This window comes from Symsagittifera roscoffensis, chromosome 7 (assembly GCF_963678635.1).
Source record: "Symsagittifera roscoffensis chromosome 7, txSymRosc1.1, whole genome shotgun sequence".
Taxonomy (NCBI): Eukaryota; Metazoa; Xenacoelomorpha; order Acoela; family Convolutidae; genus Symsagittifera; species Symsagittifera roscoffensis.
Genome location: NC_087068.1, coordinates 41,124,111 through 41,136,930, shown reverse-complemented (window position 1 = coordinate 41,136,930; position 12,820 = coordinate 41,124,111). Strand labels below are relative to the sequence as shown.

The window sequence follows — 12,820 nt, the reverse complement described above, 5'->3', positions numbered from 1 at the left end:
TTAAAAATGCATTGTTGAAAATTGCATATGCATCTTGAGAAGCCTAGGATTCGCAGTGAACAAATTTTCAGCAGTAAATATGTGTGGATGTAGAGATAATACTGACCGTGAATGCCAAAATGTAGCTCCTAAGAGGTCGTCTCAAATAAGAGTCCAAGTTGGCCCAAGTCTCTCTAATCACAGTCCTCTTGTCAAAATCTCTCAGTCTACTCGGAACCAAGATCAAAATCGGGTTTTCCGATGTATTGTTGCAGAGCTTTTGGTTTTCCTGGATGAAATAGGGTTCTGCAAGATGATTTCCAGGGTAGTCCAAATCTTTTTCCAGGTCTTCCAGTTTACAAGGGTGACAATCATCGCTTTCGTCATTCAGACCCGGGCTCAGAAAAATTACCCACAAGCTGATGTTGAAAACAAGAATAGCTGCTATTCCAATTTGAATTACGCGCAAAGAATTGCTATTTCGCATATTGATCATTCTATTGGGAGGTATCATTAGTTTCAGAAACTCTATTTATGTTGTTTTATTCAAGTTTAGGAAAATAAAACTTTAAGGTCTGGTGATTTGTTGCGCTGATTTGTTACGTTAATTTTAAAAACTTTTTAATAAAAGGATATCACATTTAACTTGTTACGACTAATGACAAAATAATCAAGTAAACTCGATTGCAGACGAAAAACAAGACCAATGAGAGACTGATTTTGATTCGGAAAAAGCTAAAATGCGTCCGAGGATTTGTTCACGCAAACCGAATCGAGTCTGTAAACATGTTCAAGTTCGTCAAAGACACAATCAAGTTAAAAGTCATTTTAAAATTTTTGAGTCTATAAATAATTGACAGACCTATGACGCATTAGTAAACTACTTAGTAAGTCATAATTGTTATTAATACTACTAAGAACTCCATAAAAAAAATTCCATGTGTGTTTGTCAGAAAATCATCCCAATTTGGCCAAGCTGAATTAAAAACTATTAATTGAATGTTATATTCTCGCAGATGTCGAAGTCCTCCTTCAACGATGTTTTTCTTATTGAGATAAATGGTAAAGTTTATGAAAATGAGGAGAACAGTTTTGCCCATTGCAACCCACAGCGCAAAAATTGAAGGGCCCAAAAGGGAATGTACTTGTTAGAAGATACATATTTTTGTATAAAGTTGAATATTTTTTTAGGATACCATAAGACGGGAATAGCTAACCTGATAAGTAATTTCTGACATGGTTCTTCAACATTGTTTTTTTTTGCAAAAACGTTTTCTCACTATCGAGAATATTTCTGTCTTTTAGACCAACTTCTGTTGTATTACGAGTTGCTTCAACTTAAAATAAGCTTCCATTTATAGCCATAAACGACGCAAATCATCTTTTGAAAAAATTCAACTAATGCAGAATGTGAATTAATAGTGATCACGTTCAACAATCTGTCCTAGCACAAGGTTCACACGGAAAAAAAGTTGTTGATATCAGAACTTCTTCATTTGTGTCAATCAAAAACTCAAAAATCAACTATTAGGTATCAACAAGTTCGGCATATTCAATTTTTTTCCAAGTATTGCAAGAAAATGGCGTAAATAATGACCCAATTTTTGCAAAAAGAATGGAAAAATTCTCAACCCAAATTTCTCATTTTTTCCAACCAAATTTCGCTGTTTAATAATCCACTTTGAATACAGTTTTCTATACCATTTTCATACTATAAAGTATTGACTATTTGAGTTCAAAGATAAAAAGTATTTTACCTTCGATCTTTTTTGTAGGGTTATGGTTGTTTGAAAAACGCAATTTCACCTAATTTGGGACAATGAACGCGCGGTCTATTAACGCGCGAGCGGTGCTTTATTCGGGCTCAGAAATCATTACAGTATCTTTGGGGCAAGGTACTGTCAAACTGTTTTCAATTTTATCTTTAAATTTTATCAATGTTCTTAAAAATATGAACCATTCACGAGACCTCATGATGCAGTCTGAGTTTTTTTTAGAAAGTTCCTTGTTTCGTTAGATTTTAGCAGAAATAATTTAAGCTCAGTTGATTGTTTTCAAAAGTTGACCCTAAAAAGTTCAAAAAATTCTTTTCTTGTTTTTGCTATGGGGGGGGGGGGTTGAATTTGAATTCTACTCTCTCTGTATTTTTTATCAACCATGAGTAGGTTAATGGATTCTTAGTTTTTTTTTGTAATTATACATAAAACATGACAAGGTGCAGCTTGCTACTAGCTTTTGAGTAACGCAATAACTGCTGTAAGATTTGCAAATCCTTTAGTGAAAATCTCAACAAAGTACAACAAACCCATGTAGACAGCTGGTTTGTTATTGGTTTGGTAGGTCACAGTAACCGAGGTTGGAGTCAGGAATTTCTTCACATATTCTAGTCAAAACCCTACGAATTTTTCTAGAAATTGAAGTGATAATGATGAAACGGAGATTATTATAATAAGTGATTATTACGGGTTAATAAGTGATTAGCAGCATTAATTCAGTTATGCCCATGTAGACAGCTGGTTTGTTATTGGTTTGGTAGGTCACAGTAACCGAGGTTGGAGTCAGGAATTTCTTCACATATTCTAGTCAAACCCTACGAATTTTTCTAGAAATTGAAGTGATAATGATGAAACGGAGATTATTATAATAAGTGCTTATTACGGGTTAATAAGTGATTAACCCGTATACGGTAAACTCGATACGGTTACGTTTCTTCAACAAGAGCTCGAGAAATATTATGAATTACAAATAACGATATTGTTAGTTGAGACTGGGTAACATAGAGAGGGCAGTTTGCATGGCTATCTCAATATTAAAAGGGCATACAAGACAAGAAGAAGGATCTTACGGGACTGAACGAAGTGTGGATGCCTCCTTGCAGCTTCTTTACTCTGTTGTCATCAGCAGCCTGAAAAAAAGCAACCAGTTAGTTCATTACTGATACACAAATGGGTAGCACTAGTTTTTAAATCATTATTTCAAGTCAGAAACATTCGCCATAAGTATTGTCAGAAAAACGCAAATGAAGAAGGATAAACAGTTCTATATTTTAAGGGAATGTTTCAGGCTCATTTCAAAACAACTAATCGTTACGCATAACTTTCATGATTTTTTAGTTTTTCGTTTTTTGTCGTTTCTATTTTCAAGTTTACTGCAGCTGATCAATTTTAACTAACCCTGCTTCTGAAGAAGCCAGTCGGCGATTTAGTTTTGTAGATCCATCCCATGATTCTCTCCAGTGCAGACAGGTGAATGTAGGTGTCATCGTCCACTTTGAACACCAGCTCTGAATTGTTGCAAAACTTCTGCACCCATTTGAAGGAGAGGAGCATTTGGAGGGTGAGTTTGTTGTACTCGTCCTTGAAGTTAAGCACTACATGGCTTGTTCTTGAGTCACTATTTCTTCCTCACGCTCGTCAGCCGGAATAGCAACCTGAAAACATAAGTCTTAGCTTGGAAACGAATTTGCTTTTATGATTTTAAGTTTTTCTTCTTGAGCAATCTGAAAAAACGCCTGCTTCTTAGAAATTTTAGATTTTCCTTGGTTTAATTGACAGTTTGGATTACAAAAGCAATTTTTTTTTGAAAATGAAAACATCAAAATAGGTTTCGATCAAAACGGATCAAATGCTTTAGAAGATTATTAAAAATGCATTGTTGAAAATTGCATATGCATCTTGAGAAGCCTAGGATTCGCAGTGAACAAATTTTCAGCAGTAAATATGTGTGGATGTAGAGATAATACTGACCGTGAATGCCAAAATGTAGCTCCTAAGAGGTCGTCTCAAATAAGAGTCCAAGTTGGCCCAAGTCTCTCTAATCACAGTCCTCTTGTCAAAATCTCTCAGTCTACTCGGAACCAAGATCAAAATCGGGTTTTTCAATGTATTGTTGCAGAGCTTTTGGTTTTCCTGGATGAAATATGGTTCTGCAAGATGATTTCCAGGGTAGTCCAAATCTTTTTCCAGGTCTTCCAGTTTACAAGGGTGACAATCATCGCTTTCGTCATTCAGACCCGGGCTCAGAAAAATTACCCACAAGCTGATGTTGAAAACAAGAATAGCTGCTATTCCAATTTGAATTACGCGCAAAGAATTGCTATTTCGCATATTGATCATTCTATTGGGAGGTATCATTAGTTTCAGAAACTCTATTTATGTTGTTTTATTCAAGTTTAGGAAAATAAAACTTTAAGGTCTGGTGATTTGTTGCGCTGATTTGTTACGTTAATTTTAAAAACTTTTTAATAAAAGGATATCACATTTAACTTGTTACGACTAATGACAAAATAATCAAGTAAACTCGATTGCAGACGAAAAACAAGACCAATGAGAGACTGATTTTGATTCGGAAAAAGCTAAAATGCGTCCGAGGATTTGTTCACGCAAACCGAATCGAGTCTGTAAACATGTTCAAGTTCGTCAAAGACAAAATCAAGTTAAAAGTCATTTTAAAATTTTTGAGTCTATAAATAATTGACAGACCTATGACGCATTAGTAAACTACTTAGTAAGTCATAATTGTTATTAATACTACTAAGAACTCCATAAAAAAAATTCCATGTGTGTTTGTCAGAAAATCATCCCAATTTGGCCAAGTTGAATTAAAAACCATTAATCGAATGTTAAATTCTTGCAGATGTCGAAGTCCTCCTCCAACGATGTTTTTCTTATTGAGATAAATGGTAAAGTTTATGAAAATGAGGAGAACAGTTTTGCCCATTGAAACCCACAGCGCAAAAATTGAACGGCCCAAAAGGGAATGTACTTGTTAGAAGATACATATTTTCGTATAAAAATGAAAATTTTTTTTAGGATACTATAAGACGGGAATAGCTAACCTGATAAGTAATTTCTGCCATGGTTCTTCAACATTGTTTTTTTTTCAAAAACGTTTTCTCACTATCGAGAATATTTCCGTCTTTTAGACCAACTTCTGTTGTATTACGAGTTGCTTCAACTTAAAATAAGCTTCCATTTATAGCCATAAACGACGCAAATCATCTTTTGAAAAAACTCAACTAATGCAGAATGTGAATTAATAGTTATCACGTTCAACAATCTGTCCTAGCACAAGGTTCACACGGAAAAAAAGTTGTTGATATCAGAACTTCTTCATTTGTGTCAATCAAAAACTCAAAAATCAACTATTAGGTATCAACAAGTTCGGCATATTCAATTTTTTTCCAAGTATTGCAAGAAAATGGCGTAAATAATGACCCAATTTTTGCAAAAAGAATGGAAAAATTCTCAACCCAAATTTCTCATTTTTTCCAACTAAATTTCGCTGTTTAATAATCCACTTTGAATACAGTTTTCTATACCATTTTCATACTATAAAGTATTGACTATTTGAGTTCAAAGATAAAAAGTATTTTACCTTCGATCTTTTTTGTAGGGTTATGGTTGTTTGAAAAACGCAATTTCACTTAATTTGGGACAATGAACGCGCGGTCTATTAACGCGCGAGCGGTGCTTTATTCGGGCTCAGAAATCATTACAGTATCTTTGGGGCAAGGTACTGTCAAACTGTTTTCAATTTTATCTTTAAATTTTATCAATGTTCTTAAAAATATGAACCATTCATGAGACCTCATGATGCAGTCCGATTTTTTTTTAGAAAGTTCCTTGTTTCGTTAGAAATTAGCAGAAATAATTTAAGCTCAGTTGATTGTTTTCAAAAGTTGACCCTAAAAAGTTCAAAAAATTCTTTTCTTGTTTTTGCTATGGGGGGGTTTGAATTTGAATTCTACTCTCTCTGTATTTTTTATCAACCATGAGTAGGTTAATGGATTCTTAGTTTTTTTTTGTAATTATACATAAAACATGACAAGGTGCAGCTTGCTACTAGCTTTTGAGTAACGCAATAACTGCTGTAAGATTTGCAAATCCTTTAGTGAAAATCTCAACAAAGTACAACCCAATTTAATCGATTTAGAATATGAAAATTCTTTATTTTGAAAACGTTTTGTGAAAGAAAAATAATTTTGTTTGCTAAATTCACATAAATCTCAGTGTGGGCCAGAATTAGTCTGAAGTTAGGATGAACAGAAATAAAACAAGACTGCTCGTATCAGGGCGAAGCCCTGAATGTTCCGATTGCCTTTTAAGGTCTATGGAGCAGTAATAACTTGAAAAATTAAATACATATATTTTTTAAATTTGGGATTTTTGCGAAAATCATCCCCACTTACGCCATATTAAGTACAAAGTGATAGATTCCGCTCCTATTAACAAATCAATTCAGGCAAATAAGATTCCTTCAACAAATTTGGAATGATTTCTAAGACGGATAAAGTCTCCGCTTACGCGGTAATAGCGCGAATCAGATCGCGCGGTAATTTTCCCAAATTGACCAAAATGGCAATCTTTAAACCCCCATAACTTAACGAAAAATTATCACACGTGAAATGTCTTTTCAAGTGCTTAGGACAACAAGAACTTTTGAATGAAATAAAAAAAATCCTGCCACAATGGCTAGTTAAAGAGTCGAAATTTGTCTGAAGGAAGAAAAACCCACCCCGAGCACAAATATTCCGTTACTTTTGTTACGAAAGTCGGAACAAGTAGAAAAAAATCATAGAAAACTTATACTTTGCTAAAACATCTCGGCTGAAATTACGACGATGAAATGAATTTCTCGTCAAAAATAAAACTCAGACGCTACTTCAGGTGCGTTAAATAGCAGTCTGAGCGATCAAAGTTTTGACATGATACGAGCAGTTTTAAAAGGTTTCTCTAGGAATTGGCCATTTTTCAGTCTCTCATCCTTTTTTGTATGCTTGTTTACTTTTTACAGTTCTATTGCTTTTATTGAGCTTCTACATAAAGATAAGTTGATTTTATATGCCAAAATCAAAAACCAGGATTTTTTTCTCAACAAGTTCAAGAAAAACATCAACTCAAACATGAAAAACATCATCCATCATCTACATTCATTCAAGGGTCTTCTTTTATAAATAAGAGTTTTCTACATGAAACTAGCAGGATATCTACCTGATAAAGTATAAAGGTCATCATTCTGACAAGTTCATCAAAACATCAAAAAAGTGTTACCTTTCTATGAATTACGTGGGTTGAAACTGCATTGCTTTGCAGAATGTTCTATTTTAATTGCAGTGGGTTAAAAAAAGTGTCAGTATACATAGATCAACTATATTAAATCTATTCACATCTTTTGATATCAATTTTCCACGTGGATGGTACAATGATCTAAAGGTGATTCAGATGGGTTAAATTTCAGCTATTGGTACAAACATACCCACAGTTGAAATATTTGTTCACAATTTAATTTTGGAATTTGATATCCTATTTGGGGTACAAAAAATTTTCGGTAAAATTTGTTTCAGTAATTGCAAAATCTAACAAACTGCACCTATCAAGGCAGAACCTTGAAAGTTTTTACTGCTTAACAACATCAATCAAACGCTTTTGATTGAAAAAACTTTAAAATGTTCAAAAAATTGAGAAAATTTTGAGCTTGTTGATGTTTTTCCCCCTAACTTTACCCCCCCCCCCCCCCCCCCATACACTATTCGAAGTACGAAAAAGATCTATTTTATTTTGCGTGCGGTAACGCTTTCATAGTCGCAAATCACTAGAGCCGAATTTGTAAAAGAAAATTGCCGATCACGCTTTAATGGGAAAAAGATTTGAGGCCCGCGTATCAATATCTCTTAAACTGTATCAAAATTTCCCATACTTTTACTAATTTTGTCCTAATTTGTATCGTTTGCAACTGGGATAAAATCATAAAATCGATACAGTTGTGATATTAACAACCTTTTCAAAAAAAGTTTTGACATCATTATTGAAAAAATGTTCAAGATGCAACTGATTTGCTACTTGTTTTAACCCTTAATACAACACAAAATCTTCTGTTCGAAATTTGGAAACGTTTTTTTTCTTGGGTTTTAAATTTTGGACCCAAAGCAAGCAAGAGTACTTTACTTGCTAAGGGGCACTTGTTTCACATCTTGTTCTCAAGTTTTCTTTTCCACTAAAAAACTTTTTGTATTAACAAAAACCATTAGGAGGCCAAACTGGGAAGCTGTGAATTTCGTGAATTTTAAGCAGATTTAGCAACAGACTAAAACAGATTTGTCCTTGAATCGTTAATACGGCTATTTTTTTTGCTCGTAGAATTCCACGAACAAATTGCCAAACAACGCTTATCAAAAGCAGACAGAATAATCAAGACCGCTCGTATCAGGGGGAAGCCTTGAAAGTTCCGACTGCCTTTTAAGGTCTATGGAGCATTATTAAGATGAAAAATTTGAAAGTAATAAAAAAAAATTTTTTTTTGAAAAAATTTGAGACTTTAAGTATAAAGTGATAGATTTTGCGCCTATTAACAAATCAATTATGGCATATAAGCTTGCTTGAACCAATTTGGAACGATTTTTAAGACGGATCAAATCTCGCTGACACGTTAATAGCGCGAAATTTATCGCGCGTTAATTGTCTCAAATTGGCCAAAATGGTCAAAAACGGCTAGTTAAAAAGTCAAAATTTGTCTGAAGAAAAAATAATCCACTAGAAATTTTGCGGAACCCAGCGCGCTTTGCAGAATTCAAAAACAAATATGTTTTGCTTACATTATAGCTTACATTATAACTTGCGGAAGTCGCTTACAGTTGCGATATCAGCCTACAATTTTCTTAGGCGCTCGTCGTAGAAAGCACGACACAACTTATGTACCGACACAACTTACGTCACACGATAAATGTGCGAGACATATATAGAAGTTTTGGAAGTTGAATTCAGTTACTTTTTTTTACCTATTAAAACATATTTAACAGCTTGACCTAAAACACATAAAACGCTGCTCCTATCTAGTCCACATTCTCGCCTCGTAATGATTATTTTTCGCTACCTGTTTAAGTTGCATATATTCAACTATAGCTATCTAATAGAGTGATGATTTAAACCATCCGCACGAAACAAAAAAATCAAAACGGACTATAAACTCAAGCAAACTATAAAAAAATTCAAACAAAACGACTAAAACTTTAAACTCGTTTTTTCAAAGTGGGATAAAACTGAACTAAAAAGTTTGAGCACGAAAGTGTTTTAGACTTTAACCAGAAAAATTTCGATGCCTTTGATTTTTCAAATTTCACAACCAAATATTTACCGCAAAACAGATTATTTTGGCTGTTTTTAATGAATCATGAATAACGCTAAAACTAGGCTTAAAGGTTGTATTAAACGAAGCATCTCACAGAGCTCAATAAAATTTTACCGTGGTAAAATCTCTTAAACTTTGCTCCAATTGTTTGAAACATGTTTTTAAACAAAATTTTGCGGTTTATTTTGTAAAATTGACCTTTATTGGTTATGAGCAAAAATTTTTCTCTAGTAGAGATTTTTGGAGATTTTGCCAGCCCAAAACTGTGTTGGGCTGTGTAAAAGGCTTTTTTTGACATAGTTTTTTCATCAATCAACTTGGTAGTTTTAGCGTATTTTTTGATAAACTAAAAAAAGCTAAAAATGACTCTTATCTAAAGTAAATCTTCGGTTGCGAATTTCGCAAAATATATTGCACATTGATATTTCCGGTAAAATTCGAAGCGTTTTTGACTGAATAGGAAAACACTCCGAGAATAAATATTCTGAGTTAGATCCTTTTGGTTAACTCATAGAGTAATTTCGGATAGGTTACACCGTCTGCTCGTCACTCTATCTTACTTTCGGCCGGATAGATTCGTGCAACTTCTTAGTCTAATACCGATCCTAATCTTACTCTTATATCTACTAGTCTCAGGGTGTTTAACTAGTCTCTGCTAGGCTCAATAGATCTAGAGTATACTGGCTTATTGCGGCAGCTGAAGTTCTCTTGGAGAGGCAACTAATTTCTAAGTTAAATTCAAATCTCTCTGGTGCTGAAAATACAAGTATTTTCAGCACTTACAAATAAGTGGGTTGTTAGTTGGATGGATTATGATTGGTTAATATTAAATATTTTACAGTGGTAAAATATCTAATTTATCCAATAATAAAATGTAGTTTAGATCAGGTTCCAACCATCCGGGGTTTACAGAGTTTTTTAGAACTATTTTTCTTCTCTGCAATTTGAAGGATGGATGATGAACGTTGGTATTTGGCGAACATCATTTTCTTATCCCGTTCCTCTTGAGGAAGAACGTTCCAGGACGCTGGAATCAGGGATAGGAAGTTATTGTTTCGTCATTCGACAACGACTGTGATCCCCAATGAAATCAATCCAAATTCAAGATGGTTTGCTATGTCAGGTTTTTCTGTTTTAGTAGAGGACTGTTTTGTGTGTAGCCTCGTCTGGGAATGGCGTGAAGATCGTGTTTGGAAGGGATGCCTTGTAACTCGGATCTGTACGTATACTTGAGCATCGAGGTGGTCATTGGTCTAGTTCAATGAAGTCCTTTTCTGCAAAGTCAAGTCGTACTCTAAATCCTTTGAGTCGTGATTGTGGACGGCATGTCGGTTGTGTTTAGCCATTATTTTGTGCGAGTGTGATGGGATCATCTAGTCAGTGGATGTTCGTCTTTGTTGTTGTGTATGATCTATATACTGCAAAGTATGATTTACATTTTATAAATTTATATTCATTTGGTTTTTTAGTCATGAACTTAGTTAGTCGTTTTCACAAAAGCGTTTTGTTTTAGCTCAGTTATTTGGAAGAGTTACTCACCCTTGAGTACCTCCTATTAAAAATAGAAGTGTGGTCACAAAGCGTGGATGTAGCGCGGTGGGTTAGGCCGGCTATAGAGCATGCTCAGGACGTCCTTCTCTGGTGGGTTAGGCCAGAGGTGGGAGTATGATTGCATGCTGTTTCTTTGAGAGGTCCTGTTTTGTGATAACGTTTTATGTTGGTTTTATGCTGGTCTTTCTTATGTTACTTTGGTTGTGTCCTTTTTTCAAAAATCAATTTGTTTTTGGTATGGGTTTGTCTTGCGACTTTTTTGTTTTTTATTATTTCTTTCTTAGACTTTATAATAGTCTTCAAAAGATTAAATTATCCAGTTTTAAGCTTGGTTAATCCGGTTTGGGTACCGTTGGTTTTCTTTTCTTAGTTGTGGTGTTTAGTAAACTGCGTTGGTTAGTTTGGTTTAGTATAAAATTCCTTTCCAAACGGGTTAAAGGAAAGTTTGAAACTTGTTATCGTGTGTTAGAGTTGTTTATAGTGAAAGCTTGAAACTCAAAATCATTATTTAAACAATTCTTTGTGGGCGAGTTGTGCGAGTTTGGATAAAATTCTTGTGCGAATGAATGAAAATATTGAAAAGGCTTGTACTGCTTTCTCATTTTATGAATTTTTTGCATTGAATTTGAATTTTACTGCGTTTTGGGGAAGTTTAAAGATATAAATTTTCATCGTACTTAATTTTACTGCTTCGAGGGAAATACATTATAAATGAAAATACTACAATGGTATGAATTTTACAATATTATTTAGTGATAAAGATTAATTTTTGAATATAATTTAACAAGTTTGTATTTTTATTTGTCTTTTTCTGTTTTGTAGATGATTGTGATGTGAAGACTAAAAGAATAAATCAAACATTGATAAAAAATGGTTAATTACATTTGAATTTATTAGTTAAAAGTATTTTAATTCATAGTTACCTTAGTCCGATGTTGTTAGTAACTTGGCAAGTATGCGTATGATGTTTTTAGTTTGTAGCAGTGGCCAAAGCAGTTGAAGTGCCTTAATGGTGTTTAGTTCTTCTGTACCTACTGCAAACTCGTAAGGTGTGTTTTTGATGAGGTTATATATTTTATGGTTATATTTATTATTGTGAATGAATTCTAATATGGGTATTTCAATAGGTGTGATAAATTCATGCGGGATAAGGAAGGGTCTTGATTCTTCGGCGTTGAATGTTTTCGTGATGGGACAAAATATATACATTTGATTAACTGGGTCATAGTTGCGGAGGATGCCGTGTAGGTTAGTATCTTTAATGCAATATGTAAAATTTAGAAAAAATGGTGACGTGTATTTTGAGTTAAGAAACTGAAAACGATGGTGAGGTTGTCTTGATGGAGTGTGCAAATGAAAAAGATTTTGTATAAAACGATAATATGTATACGTGTGCGTTTGTTTAGTGCGTAACATAAGATCGTGGGAACTGTGGTGAAAGAAAGTGAAAGGTTAGTGAAAGTAACTGAAATTTATCATAGAAGCTTTCATATGCTTGAATATCGACTAATGATTTGGAAATAATTTGATCATGCTTTCTATCAAAAATATTAAGTGTAAATACGTATGATGTTTTGATGAAAATTTTTTTTGTTAGTTGCGGGTTTGCGAAGCGGTCTTCATCTAAGAATTGATCGTGATTAGGGCGGATGATATTAAGATCGTAGTCTTCTATTGCAAAATCGTTAGATCGGGGTGCGGTGATTGTTTTTAAAAGTTTTTTATATCCAACATAAGTAAATTGTCGAGGTGTTAGTGTTGTGGTTAGTCTATAAAACATGTTTTTATTTTTCTCGATACTTTCAGTAGTATTAGCTAATGGTAGGCAGAGGGGGTTAGTATAATGATAATAAACTGTCCAATGGAGTGTTGGCATTAGAACGTGCTCATCAACAAAATTGCGCGTATCGTTAGCGATGGTGGGTGTATTCAATGTATATTGTGGAAATGAGGGTAATGTGAGTTCGAGAAAATTTTTTGTGTTTTTGTGTTCTGGGTGATTTATATATTCGCGGGCTGTTCCGGGTTTGGTTGGGAATGGGTGATTTGGAAATTTTCGTTTAAAAGTGCGATAAGCTCGGTTAGTACGGGTAGGTGTTTCGGTGGATGTGGATGATTGTGCTAATGATGGAGTGTAAGCTGAAGAGGGTGTAGGAGTTGGTGG

General features: G+C 34.1%; 1 protein-coding gene across 1 annotated transcript; it reads right to left on the bottom strand.

The window, feature by feature from the left end:
* Positions 1-3,353: 3,353 nt before the first annotated feature.
* LOC134851675 (lactosylceramide 1,3-N-acetyl-beta-D-glucosaminyltransferase-like) lies at positions 3,354-4,376 on the bottom strand (the record flags this gene model as incomplete). Its single annotated transcript, XM_063867859.1, is given in 2 exon segments — positions 3,354-3,409; positions 3,726-4,376. Coding segments are annotated over 2 exon segments (443 nt in total), but the record flags the coding sequence as incomplete, so codon positions are not given.
* Between the last annotated feature and the right edge of the window lie 8,444 nt (positions 4,377-12,820).